This window comes from Vicia villosa, unplaced genomic scaffold, assembly GCF_029867415.1.
Source record: "Vicia villosa cultivar HV-30 ecotype Madison, WI unplaced genomic scaffold, Vvil1.0 ctg.002934F_1_1, whole genome shotgun sequence".
Classification (NCBI taxonomy): Eukaryota; Viridiplantae; Streptophyta; class Magnoliopsida; order Fabales; family Fabaceae; genus Vicia; species Vicia villosa.
The window spans coordinates 23,599-37,589 of NW_026706072.1; the positions used below are offsets into that span (position 1 = coordinate 23,599).

The window sequence follows — 13,991 nt, forward strand, 5'->3', positions numbered from 1 at the left end:
TTTATTTTTTAAATAATACATGTAACTACTTTATTACCTACTGTTAATAAAAAAACAATTAATATTTACTTTATTATTAAAATGAACACAATTAATTATCTTAAAAAAATTGTATAAATCTTAAAGAGAAAACTTAATTTAAAAGAGATGAATTAATATTTTCTCATTCGTCAATCTCTACCACACTTCTCAACAAATAATATATGAAAACAACTAAATATTACCTTAAAAACCTAAAGTTGATACTCATTATAACACATTTTATGTTCTACAAATGTAATGTGAACACAGATAGTTAAAAAAAGAAAATCTAAGATGAAATTTTTTATGTTTACGTGTGAAAGAAATATAAAAATTTCAAACTCAAATGAATATTAACTTTGAATGAAAAAAGTAAGAGTATATATTACTATATACCGTATGATACTGTATGAGTCAACAACATACATACACCTGTTATAACAGAAAAAGCAAGATCACTATAAACCTGAAGAGGTTCCAGGAAGGAACGGCGTCGTAAAAGCCATAAGAATGAAAAGTTTGACTGAGTTAAGTGAGAACGCATTATAAGGAAGAGTATATGCTTTGGAATATTTGATTCACTATTACTTCCATCTGTTCTATTTTCCTTTCTGTTATTGCCTATAAATTCTCATCACTCTCTCCACCTATTGGACTCACTCACACATTCACTTTCTTTCTAATTTGTAACCGTTTTTTTCATCTCATTCACTTCACTCATACATTACTGTTATCTTCTTGCACTATCAGGTTCTTGATCTCTATTCTACTCTATCACATATTCAAGAATCTTTTAATAGTCTTTTTCTGTTTCTGTTGATTCTGAGTTTTGGTTTCACTTTTGTAGGAATCTTGCTGTTTTGGATATTTTTCGATTGAAAGGCGATGGCGAAGGAGCAAATTCAGGTGCTAAATGCACTTGATGTGGCGAAAACACAATGGTATCATTTCACTGCGATCATTGTAGCTGGTATGGGCTTCTTCACTGATGCGTATGATTTGTTTTGCGTATCGCTGGTCACGAAGTTGCTTGGTAGGATATATTATCACGTTGAGGGTGCAGAGAAGCCGGGATCGTTGCCTCCGAATGTATCGGCGGCTGTAAATGGTGTTGCTTTCGTTGGAACACTTTCAGGACAGCTTTTCTTTGGTTGGCTTGGTGATAAGTTGGGTAGGAAAAAAGTCTATGGCATAACGCTTATGTTGATGGTTATCTGTTCGATTGGTTCGGGGCTTTCGTTTGGACACACTCCAAAATCTGTTATTACAACTCTTTGCTTTTTTAGATTCTGGCTTGGGTTCGGTATTGGTGGAGACTACCCGCTTTCGGCTACCATAATGTCGGAGTATTCTAATAAGAAGACTCGCGGTGCTTTCATTGCCGCGGTCTTTGCCATGCAGGGGTTTGGAATTTTGGGAGGTGGTTTATTTGCAATCATAATTTCAGCTGCCTTCAAGGCCAATTTTGATTCTCCGTCTTACGAGGTTGATCCACTTCGTTCAACGGTTCCACAAGCAGACTACATTTGGAGGATAATTGTGATGGTAGGAGCAATCCCGGCTGCATTGACTTACTACTCGCGAACAAAGATGCCAGAAACGGCGCGTTACACTGCTTTAGTTGCTAAGAATACGGCGCAGGCTGCAGCGGATATGTCTAAGGTTCTGCAGGTTGATATTCAAGCTGAACCAGTGAAAGAGGAGCAGTCAAAGGTTAAACCATATGGATTGTTCTCGAAAGAGTTCCTCCGTCGTCATGGAATACATTTACTCGGTACTGCGAGTACTTGGTTCTTGCTTGATATAGCATTTTATAGTCAAAATCTCTTCCAGAAGGATATTTTCACCGCGGTTGGTTGGATTCCTCCGGCAAAAACCATGAATGCGATCGAGGAAGTTTACAAAATTGCAAGAGCTCAAACGCTTATTGCTCTATGCAGTACAGTTCCAGGCTACTGGTTTACCGTGGCGTTGATCGACAGGATAGGAAGATATACCATCCAATTGATGGGATTTTTCTTCATGACAGTGTTCATGTTTGCTCTCGCCATTCCTTATGATCACTGGACTAAGAAGGATAACCGAATAGGATTCGTGGCGATGTATTCCTTGACGTTCTTCTTTGCGAATTTCGGGCCTAATGCGACCACATTTGTTGTACCGGCCGAAATTTTTCCTGCTAGATTCCGTTCAACATGCCATGGAATATCATCAGCAGCGGGGAAACTTGGTGCTATAGTTGGCGCATTCGGGTTCTTGTACTTGGCACAAGACAAGGACAAGAGTAAAACAGATGCAGGGTACCCTGCAGGTATCGGTGTGAAGAATGCACTGATTTTGTTGGGTTGTGTTAACGTTGCGGGGTTCTTCTGTACTCTCATGGTACCTGAAGCTAAGGGAAAATCCTTAGAGGAGATGTCAGGTGAGAATGAAGAGGAGGAAGAAGTTGACAAACAAGATGTAGAGAAATCTCATGCTAACAACAATAGTACTGTTACACATATTTAGTTTAGGTGTTTTATGTAGATTGTTATTGTAATGTTGCAGACACTTTCAATTTGGTTGGGGAACATTTCATATTTTCCTTCTTATAGTTTCAATCTTTCTGGAAACCACTTGAGTGTAAAGTGTTCTCAATTTCAATAACAGGCTTTGTCAAATGACTGTATTTTTTTAATGCTTGCTTTATCTCCTTTCCTTAATGCTTCCATTGTTTTAAAAAATTGTCTGCGGCCGCAAACGTGACAAAACGGTATTGACATGATACCGTTATTAAAGAACAAATTGTCAACAAATTGCGGTTAATTGACACGACAACGGCCACAATCACTGTCGTGTCCAGACCGAAACCACAAAAACCTTTACGCGAGCGCAAGTATATTTTTCTACTTGGTTGTGTGAATCCAGACAAAGAGGATATAATATTTAAGTTGGTGAGGCCTAAAATATTGACCCTTGCACTACTAGTTGCAACTCAAGTCTGTTTTTGCCAGGGTGATGTTTTCAGCAAAAATTGAATTTAAATGTTTCAAAAGTGTTCATTTGTTGAAATTTGGAAGTTAAAGAAAATGTAGTGGAAGACTTTTCATGTTCACTAACTTGTGTCTTTTTCGCTTTCTTTACTATTTTGTAGTCAAATACATAAAAATTCGAATTATGATTTCATTTTAGAGTAGTTGGGACCAGGGAAATAAACTAGCATAGTAATAAAAAAGTGAAGGATATTGAACTGAGTTACTAGTATTATAATTATGATGAAAAAAATCAAAATTCGTAAAAAAAAAAAATACATCAAAAATGATTCAACACATTGCACTTCATCACAAATCCATAAAAAAACCATTAACAACAATATAAAAAATTCAAAATATCAAAAATGATTCAAGGGTTTTATAAAACACATACCAATATCAATATTGATACTGTCATTCATTTTATATTAAAGAACATAGTTAATTCAAACATGGACAATAGTAATCAGTATTATAGTAATCAGTATTGCAACACTCATACTTATGAAAAATTGCAAAAGTCTTTACGCGACTGCAGTAATACCGTCATCACCGTTTTATATTAAAGAACGTGGTTAACTCAAACATCGACAATAGTAATCAGTATTGCGACACTCATACGGATGAAAAATTGCAAAAGTCTTTATGCGACTCCAACCACAATCGTTTTTCAAAACTTGTAATCGATAATTATTGAAAATGGTTCAACCAACCAAAATTCACAACAACAACATCAAAAACCCGGAACATCAAAAATAGATCGAAACATTATAAAGATCCATACTTGTGTTGTTACTGAAAACTTGGACATAGATATTTTTTGACCTAGAACAAACCAAAAACTCATATATGGTATTTGAAAATGAGAATAGAATAAAAGAGAAAGCATCCCATTATAGAAAAGAAAACGAAAAAAATGAACAAACACATAATATTGAAACCACCACTTATTTGAAAGATGCATTGAAATGGTGAGGGAGGAAGAGAATGTAATGATGATGAATTATTGAGCTAACATCTTGTAACAATAATGGTGATGCTGAAATAATGGGTAATAATTTGGGAAGATAGTGAAGAGAAATTTTGTTAAGGTGAATTCTTGCTTAGCATGAATTTTGGTTGTCTATCGTAACTTTAGGCCATGAATTTTGGTTACCCATGAATTTTTGTTGTCTACCTTAACTTTAGGCAAAATCTAGTTAAATTTTAATTTATTTAAAAATAAATCATTATAGAAAAATGACTTGATATTAAATAATAGGATGAAGGATATATAACCAATCAAATTCAATGGGTACTAAAGTGTTCACTTTTTGTTAATATAATAAAAAAGAAATTCAATGGGGCATTTATTGTGAGCTAAATGCCTCAAGATTTCGTCTCACGGAGTTGTTGTCATGACAGAGGTCGACTCGGGAATGGGGTATTAATTTCTTTGGGAGGCCACCTTCGACACAATTCTATTCTTTGGATTTATGTGTTACAGGCTCTCTTCATTTTTGAACAACCTTTCTCCAAGAATTGTAAATTCCACTACTGCACCACATTGTAAACATAGTTCAGCAGAGCCGTAGCTCCTAGCATCCCGATGTTAGCATATAGCAGCTAAAGTTTAGGGAGCGTTTATTGTCCAGGTATCACAGGTAGTGCTGGAGGTTGATGTGAAGGCTCTCCTTGATGAAATTGCTATGTGGATCTGAAGAATTGAAGAACTTGATAGACTCATTGACCAACTCTCGATGGAACAAGATCTTGCTCTGTAAAATTGAAAGAAGATTTTATCAAGACTAGACCGTCCTCTATTTGAGGAAGAGGAGATAGATCTTTAATAGCTTCAACAGTCGCGTTGGCGGATTGTCGTTAACGGCGGGTTGAAAGGCTTTTAGTGCCACCATGATTGATGAATCTGAAGAAAGATCTATTGGAAAGGAAGTTGAAATTTGAGGAAGAATATCGAGAAATAGAGATTTGAACTTTGAAGATAGGAGATATGGATCTATAGATCGAAAGCGAATTGAACGTGAAAATACGTGTGAATTAGATTTTGTTTACCACAGACGACGTGGTGGAATCAGAATCGTTGGTGAATGATAAAGTGTCGCTTGCTATGGAGGACTTTTGATTCCAGTGTGGTAGAGAGATGATTGAACGGTAAGATTAACATTGCATCGCTCAAGTTAGTGAGAGAATGAGAAATGATGTGAGTAAGAATGAATTTGAATACCTTAAAGTGATGTGTTTTTCCTCTTAAATATGGGAAGAGTTAAAATAGAAAATGCATAGTGAGTTGTTCATCCTTGTCAACTGTCTGAGTGATTTGGATGATTGACAGTGCTTCTGAAGGCCGAATTACCTACTTCAATAGAAATAGAGACCTATATGTTTTTTTGCGCTTGCTACCTTTATTTTACCTTTATTTTAAAAACTGTTTTTAAAATTTTTAGTTCTGAGACATCAATAGTAACATTCATTGGTGTTACTCCTTCTGTCTCATAATAAATGTGTCATTTGCATTTTTTCAATATCTGGAAATAAATGTCTCTTTAGAATACCAATACAATATTTATTATTTTTTTCCACTACTATACTCCTATTTATTAACTTTCACGTTTTCCAACTACTCCACTACCTATAATAAATAAGGATATTTTAGTAAATGATACTAATTTTATCATTAAAATTAATATATCTAATTGTTTTTTTAAGAACCACGTAGAACTCAAATAAAAAATTTATTATGAGACGGATGAAGTATTTAATATATGAAATATTGAAACAACACCACCAATTTGTAAAATCATTGAATTGTTGATGGACATTGTAGTTTTTAATTTCAGTCTTTCATTGTCACAAACATTATGGTTTGCACTACATAACCTACTCATTATTTTGCTTAATTATTTGCTGAAAAGGCTCTACTCACACTGAAGTTGAGGTTTTATACCCATCCATCTAAAGGTTTCGATGTTTATATTTTCATAATCTACTAGTGCTATATTATTATTAGAAACATATATGGACCATTCATTGCTGAATATATCATATCTAAGTTTATATCATTACATTGGTGAAAATTTACATCACTTTCTGAGAAGACATAGGAGAAGCTTCACGTGGCTAAGCAATTTGCGTCCAAATGTGGTCATGGAGTATTTTTGAGTGACATAATTGACAAGGAAAGAGTACTTTGGACACCACAAAGACATGTGTTTTTACAACAAATATTACTCCTTCCGTTTCTTTTTAAGTATCGTTTTAGAAGAATTTTTTGGTTCCTATTTAAGTGTCGTTTTATAATTTAATATTATAATTTGTCAATTATACCATTATTTTTTCAATAACTCCACCTCACATTTTTCAATTAGTTATTAGAAAAAGAGAGTGTGTGAATGAATTTATGTGGAAAGAGAAAAATAAATAAAGGTATGATAGGAAAAGTAACTCTAACAACCCACTATTTTGGTTGAAGAGTTTTTTGCTAAAATGACACTTAAAAAGAAACGGAAGGAGTATTTCTTATATTTATTTTAGAACAGACAAGAGAAATGGTGGATAAAAATATAAAGAAAAACCACTCACACATTAACATAAATACGAATTTATGTTTTGCTCACTCTTGTTGCATTGATGTTGTTATTATAAAACAGTACAAGTCATATAGGTAGTACTGTTACACCAATTGCTAAATGAGTGATATGTGTATGGTACACATTAAGAGACATTATAGATTCAACAATGAATGGTCCCAAATAATATACTTAAAAAACAGAAACTAAATATGTGTAACAGTGCCGTTGTTGTTGGCATGAGATTTCTCTGCATCTTTGCTTCCAACTTCCTCCTCTTCATTCTCACCTGACATTTCTTCCAATGATTTTCCATTTGCCTCAGGCACCAAGAAAGTAAACAAGAATCCCAAAATGTTAACCACGCCCAACACTATCAGAGAATTCTTCACACCAATACCTGCAGGGTACCCCGCATCAGCTTTAGCCTTGTCCTTATTTTGTGCCAAGTACAAGAACCCGAATGCACCAACTATAGCACCAAGTTTTCCTGCTGCGGATGATATTCCATGGCAAGTAGAACGGAATCTAGCCGGAAAAATCTCTGCCGGTACAACAAATGTGGTAGCATTAGGCCCGAAATTTGCAAAGAAGAAGGTTAAAGAATACAATACCACAAATCCTATTCGGTTATCCTTCTTAGTCCAGTGATCATAAGGAATGGCGAGAGCAAACATGAACACTGTCATGAAGAAAAATCCCATCAATTGAATTGCGAATCTTCCTATCCTGTCGATGAGAGCCACTGTAAACCAATAGCCTGGAACGGTACTGCAAAGAGCAATAAGTGTTTGAGCTCTTGCAATTTTGTAAACCTCCTCAAGTGCATTCATGGTTTGTGCAGGAGGTATCCATCCAATTGCACTGAAGATATCCTTCTGGAATAGATTTTGGCTATAAAATGCTATATCAAGCAAAAACCAAGTGCTTGCGGTACCGAGAAGATGTAGTCCATGGCGACTTAGAAACTCTTTTGAGAACAGGCCATATTTAACTTTTGATTTGTCCTCTTTCTCTGGTTCAGCTTGAATCTCAACCTGTAGAACCTTAGACATATCTGCAGCTGCCTGTGCTGTGTTCTTAGCTACTAAAGCGGTGTAACGGGCAGTTTCTGGCATCTTCATCCGCCAATAGTAGGTTAGAGCAGCTGGGAATGCTCCTACCATCACAATTATCCTCCAAATGTAATCAGCTTGTGGAACGGTTGAACCAAGTGGATCAACTGCGTAAGACGGAGAATCAAATTTAGCCTTGAATATAGCAGCCATTATGATTGCAAATATACCACCTGCCAAAATTCCAAACCCCTGCATGGCAAAGACTGCGGCAATGAAGGCACCACGAGTCTTCTTATTAGAATATTCTGACATTATGGTAGCTGAAAGCGGGTAGTCTCCACCGATACCGAATCCAAGCCAAAAGCGGAAAAAGCACAGAGTTGTCATGACAGACGCCGAAGTGTGTCCAAAAGAAAGTCCAGAACCAATTGAACAGATAACCATAATCATGAGTGTCATGCCATAAACTTTTTTTCTACCCAACTTATCACCAAGCCAGCCAAAGAAAAGTTGCCCCGAAAGTGTTCCAATGAAAGCAACACCATTTACCGCAGCAGATACATTCGGAGGCAAAGTTCCTGGCTTTGCTGCACCATCAACATGGTAGTATATACGGCCGAGCAACTTGGTAACCAGGGATATGCAGAAAAGATCGTACGCATCTGTGAAAAAGCCCATACCAGCAATGATGATTGCTGTGAAATGGTACCATTGTGTTTTTGCCACATCAAGTGCATTTAGCACCTGAATTTGTTCCTTTGCCATAACTTTTCAAGCTATGACTCCTTATGTTTCTCTCTTATTGCCTTCCCTACAAAAGTGGAACCAACAATCAAATTTGATTAATGGAGAAATCTTTGTTTTGAAAGGATACAATTTTCATTGAAAATCCAAATTCAACAAAATTATATAAAAATTCAAAGCCTTTTAGACAAATGTTGTAATAAAAATCAATAAGTTCAAAGTGCAAAATTATACTACTACCAGAGGTTCAATTGAATCCTCCCAAAATTATACTACAACATAAAATAAAATCATGAGAAAACAGAAACATGCATGGAAAGAATTATTTAGGATTTAGCATAAAACATATTGATGTGTTAATTCCAGCAACAACTATTAAAATATTTTTAGATGATTTTTAAAAATCTTTATGTGATAGTGACACGATGCATGCACGAATGCAACATGAGACGTAGATGATAATACTATTGCTACAACAAAGAAAAGAATAACGATAGAAAGACAAAAAAAGAACTAACCTGAAAGTACAAGAAGGTATTACTATATTGCTGTAAGAAGAAATTATAAAGAATGAAATGTGTTTGAAAGAGAAGAAGAGAATGAGAAGATTTTATAGGTATAGAAAATACAAGATACACATGAGATAAACAAATTCCTGTTTATAACAAAATAAAACAAATTCTAGTTTATAACAAAATATTCAATGGCATATACCCTTCTTATGCTTCCACCAAACCTTTTGGGCTGGTGCTAGCTATTGTTAACGGTTCAGTGTGCCTTTCCATACTAATATACTATGTTATAATTACTAGTATTTATTTTGATTAAATATACTTTAATACTTTTTATATATGTTGCCTATTCTATTTTATTAATTTTTTCTATTAATACTATGTAAAATATTTAATTCACCTTTTTTTGACCACATTACCTTTTTAGGTATATATTCCAGCTAGAGATTATATATATATATATATATATATATATATATATATATATATATATATATATATATATATATATATATATATATATATATATATATATATATTACTTGCTCATTATATATGAAATTTCTTTTAATGTATTTTCTATAAATTTAAAATTTTAATTATTAACAATTTTAAAAGATTTGGTTTTTTATTTTTAGAAATTTATTTTAATATTTTTCAAAAGGATTTGTTTGAATAAAATGATTTATACTCTTAATAACTAAAATAGGATTTGTTTGATTTAAATGTATATATGTAATAATTTATACTCATTTTTTATTTAAAAAAAAGTGTAATATAGCGTGTATTTACTCACGTTTTTAAACTGATGTAAATTCGTTAAATATTTCTCACCGGTTAAATTTACACCTCCATGACAAGTGTAAATTGTATAAAAAACTGAGTGTAAGTTAATTTATTTATTTTTTTACAATTGACCCACAACTAATTAACAAAATCTTTTTTTTTTATTTTAAACGATATTATATATATATATATATATATATATATATATATATATATATATATATAATTATGTGTTGATAATAACTTTTGAATACTTAGAATAATTTATTATTAAATATTATATATTATAATATAATTAAAAAATTAATGATTTAAATTTTATATAAAAAATATACAATCGAATACATAAAAAAATTAGAAAAAAAATTAATATATATAAACATAAAAATAAGGTTATAATAAAAAAATTGTAGTGATTGTAATTTTAATTAAAGAAAAAAATAAAAAATCATTTGAAGGTGAAGAATAATTATCATAAGTTGATGGAAGCGATGGAGGAAAATCACAAAAAATAAAAAGTAGAAACACGGAAGAAAATAATATTTTTGAACTAATAAAATAAAATTTAGGATAATTTAGCAAAAATATATTAATTTATTAAATATCTAAACTCGCATTCCCTCTCATCCCCTCTGAATCTCCTAATTCGAGTGACACAAAAAATGTGATTTTGAGGAATTTTCTAGGTTAAAAAATAATATATTTAAATATCTTTTAAATATATCTGATATAAATGGTCACAAAAATAAAATTTGTAAAACTAAATAATGAATAAAACTTTTATAATGGTCTATAAAAAATCTATTATGAGTATATAATGTATAAAACTATTAATTATAAAAATTAAATTAAAGACAACATACATAGTATTTTTTTAAACTAAATAATGAATAAAATTTTACCAATACTAAATAATAAAATAAAATAATTATAATTTAAAAATAATTAATGAATAAAATCATATTAATAATAAAATATAAAATAAACGTATGATAATTCAAAATTGAAAAGTTAAAAATAATAAATTTATTCACAGGTTAAAATTTAAAATAAGAAAATTAACCTTTCTTTAGTTAAAATAAATTAGAAACTATTTTTAACATTAATAATTTTGAAGTCAGAACATGAGTTGTCACAGACACCCATCCTTAATATTCTAAAATATATTTTATAGACATGTCATATTTTAAATAATAAATAGTATTTAAACTTTCTAACATTAAAAAATATATAAGGTGATTTTTTTTGCAGAATCAAAAAAAAATTGGGGAAAAAATGTAAGAGATAACATGAACAAATAAAACATGATATGTTATCACAAATTTAAGGAATGTTTAGATATATTTTAGGACAAAAATTAAAAATTAAAATATAAATAACATGGTCAGGCCTTGGATTAAAAATGTATGTTTTGATTTTTAAATATTTATATTTAATGCTTTAAAAGTTAAAATAATTAATTTTTTTAAGAAATAAAAGATGTTTTTTTGAAAATACTATTATTTAAAATAATTTTTTATATATTTGAAATTTTTAAATAGTGCCCTTTAAATTTTAATCAAAGAGTAATAAATGGAGTAACGTTAAAGAGTTACTCTCAAAATAAATATATCTCTAATTAATAATTTGAAGTTATTAATCGTTAGCTGGTTCAGTGGTGATTGACGGTGAATTTGGTAGGGAAGACTACGTTCGATCTGCCGCAACTGCGATTGGAAGGGGCTGAAATTATACTTGAGGTTAGAACTGACCCCCGAACCGAACTATATCGGTGGTGATAAACCAAAAAAAATTGAAGTTACAAAATTGTGACAGGTACTCATCCTTAACGTGTGTCTCTAGTGCACTGGTTAAGCATTCTAAATAAAAAAAATATTATAAATTCAATGCATTTAATACACACAATATTCTTTAGAAAAGTTAATTATTTATAATTTAAATGCAGTGAATACATATATTTTGGATAAAAATATATCTTTTTATTTTATTAAACAATGCTCAACTTATTTTTTTTAATCTCTTAACCAGTGTTTCGAAGACACTCGTCAGCATTACCCTATATTTTATAGAAATGTCATATTTTAAATAGTAAATAATACTTAAACTTTCTAACATTAAAAAAAATTAGAAGGTAATATTTTTCGTAGAATCAAGAAAATTTGAAGAAAAAAAATTGTAAGATAAAACATCAACAGATAAAACATGATATGTTATCACACAAATTTATGGTATGTTTAGATATGTTAGATTTAAGAGAAAATAGGTGATGCACTGACAGTGTAAAATAGTTTTACACTGTCAACTAATCACAACCATGTATCCAATTAAAGCCCTCTTTTATTTTAAAAAGCTTTTAATGACATGGTAAATTTATAATTTTTTATTGGATGACAGTGTAAAACTATTTTACACTGTCAGTGCATATCCATTAAACCCTAGATTTAAGGACAAAAAATCAAATATTAAAAGATAAATAACATGATCAAGGCGTAGGATTAAATTTTAATCAAAGGTTATTAGGATGAGTAACTTTTAACAAGTTATTCTCTGATTAAATATATCCATAATTAACAACTTTGAAGTCAGAACAATTGTCACAAGACACCCATCCTTAATACTATTCTACAATATATCTTATATACATGTCATATTTTAAATAATAAATAATTAATACTTACACTTTCTAACAGTAAAAAAATATATAGAAGGTGATATTTTTCGCAGAATTAAGAAAATTTAAGAGAGAACATGAAGAACCAAAACAAAATGCTATCACAAATTTAAGGAACGTTTAAATATGTTAGATTTTAGGAAAAAAAATCAAATATTAAAAGATAAATAACATGATCAAGTTGTTGGATTAAATTTTAATCAAAGATTAATATGTGGAGTAACTTTAAAGAATTATTCTTGAAGTATATATATATATATATATATATATATATATATATATATATATATATATATATATATATATATATATATATATATATATATATATATATATATATATATATATATATATATATATATATATATATATATATATATATATATATATGAGGAGGGTTATATTTACTCCAGGAGTAAGTTATTATAACTTACTCCAAATCTAGACCATTGATTATTCTCAATCTAATGGTTAAAAATAATAAGTAATAGTTTTCTCTCTCCACATTTAATTACTTATTATTTTTAACCACTAGATTGAAAAGAATCAATGGTATAGATTTAGAGTAAGTTATAAAAACTTACTCCTGAAGTAAATATAACCCTCCTCATATATATATATATATATATATATATATATATATATATATATATATATATATATATATATATATATATATATATATATATATATATATATATATATATATATATATATATATATATATATATATATATATATATATATATATATATATATATATATATATAGCACTTTTAGGTTTGTAGGGGTGCCAAGAGATGTTAGGAATTTATGCAATTTAGGGCTTGTTCATGATGGAGAGAGTAAGCTCACATTAGGTGAGAAGCTCTGTATTCTAAGGGTATTTAGTGTGTATTCTGAGTTGTATGTCTCAACCCCTAGAGTTAAGATATTTAAAGATGTCAGTGTGTCTGAATTTGGAGACTCCTAAGAAATGGTAACACTCCACCTTGACTAGGGGAGCTGTTGACCGCCTACTTCTTAGAGAGTCATGGGCATGACTTCTCACACATGTAGTTATGGACTAATTAAATGTCACTGTCGATGTTTCCCCTCAGGGGGAGTCCATATTACGTAAAGGTTATGCTTCAAAAAACATATTGTGGGTGTGGGCACTTAGTGAAGCCAGGATATATGTCGTCCTATTTGTGGGCCCTCGCAAATATAGCGCCACATAGTCCCCCATGCAAAAGGGTTTATTAAGGGTGAGATGTTTTAAGCTCATCATTTCTTTCAGTGAACCCGATAGTTGGGGTCGAATCCTTTAGTTAAAAGTGAATCCTTGAGTTAGAGGTGAGTCCCTTAGTTAGGGGAAAATCCCTCAGTTGGTGGCAAGTTACCTAGTTCCTGCCAGGTGTTTTATACTTAACTTGCGTGTTAGCCGAGGGATATTGAACATCAGTCAAATTGACTGGAGACGTCAAACATCATCCAATTACGAAATCTTGATCGTTTAATGGAAAAGAAGCGTGTATAGTATTTAATGTTTGCTCGTGATGATTTTCCTAGGGAAACCCAATAAATTTTATTTCCTTAAACGTGTCTTTAACGCGTATAACCCCTTCCCCTTCTTCCAATAG

General features: G+C 30.9%; 2 protein-coding genes across 2 annotated transcripts; one reads left to right on the top strand and one right to left on the bottom strand.

Annotated features, from left to right (window-relative positions):
* Positions 1-686: 686 nt before the first annotated feature.
* Positions 687-2,676, top strand: LOC131640099 (probable inorganic phosphate transporter 1-7). Its single transcript, XM_058910504.1, has 2 exons — positions 687-771; positions 869-2,676. Exon 2 carries the CDS (start codon positions 907-909, stop codon positions 2,527-2,529), a length of 1,623 nt encoding a protein of 540 aa, XP_058766487.1. The 5' UTR covers positions 687-771; positions 869-906; the 3' UTR covers positions 2,530-2,676.
* A 3,909-nt stretch (positions 2,677-6,585) lies between these two features.
* LOC131640100 (inorganic phosphate transporter 1-4-like) lies at positions 6,586-8,454 on the bottom strand. The gene has a single exon (XM_058910505.1). The coding sequence runs from the start codon at positions 8,419-8,421 to the stop codon at positions 6,805-6,807; it is 1,617 nt and encodes a 538-aa protein (XP_058766488.1). The 5' UTR covers positions 8,422-8,454; the 3' UTR covers positions 6,586-6,804.
* Between the last annotated feature and the right edge of the window lie 5,537 nt (positions 8,455-13,991).

What these genes read in the sequence shown, in the direction of transcription:
- LOC131640100 (XM_058910505.1), bottom strand. Translation starts at nt 8,421, where the DNA reads ATGGCAAAGGAACAAATTCAGGTGCTAAATGCACTTGATGTGGCAAAA.
- LOC131640099 (XM_058910504.1), top strand. Translation starts at nt 907, where the DNA reads ATGGCGAAGGAGCAAATTCAGGTGCTAAATGCACTTGATGTGGCGAAA.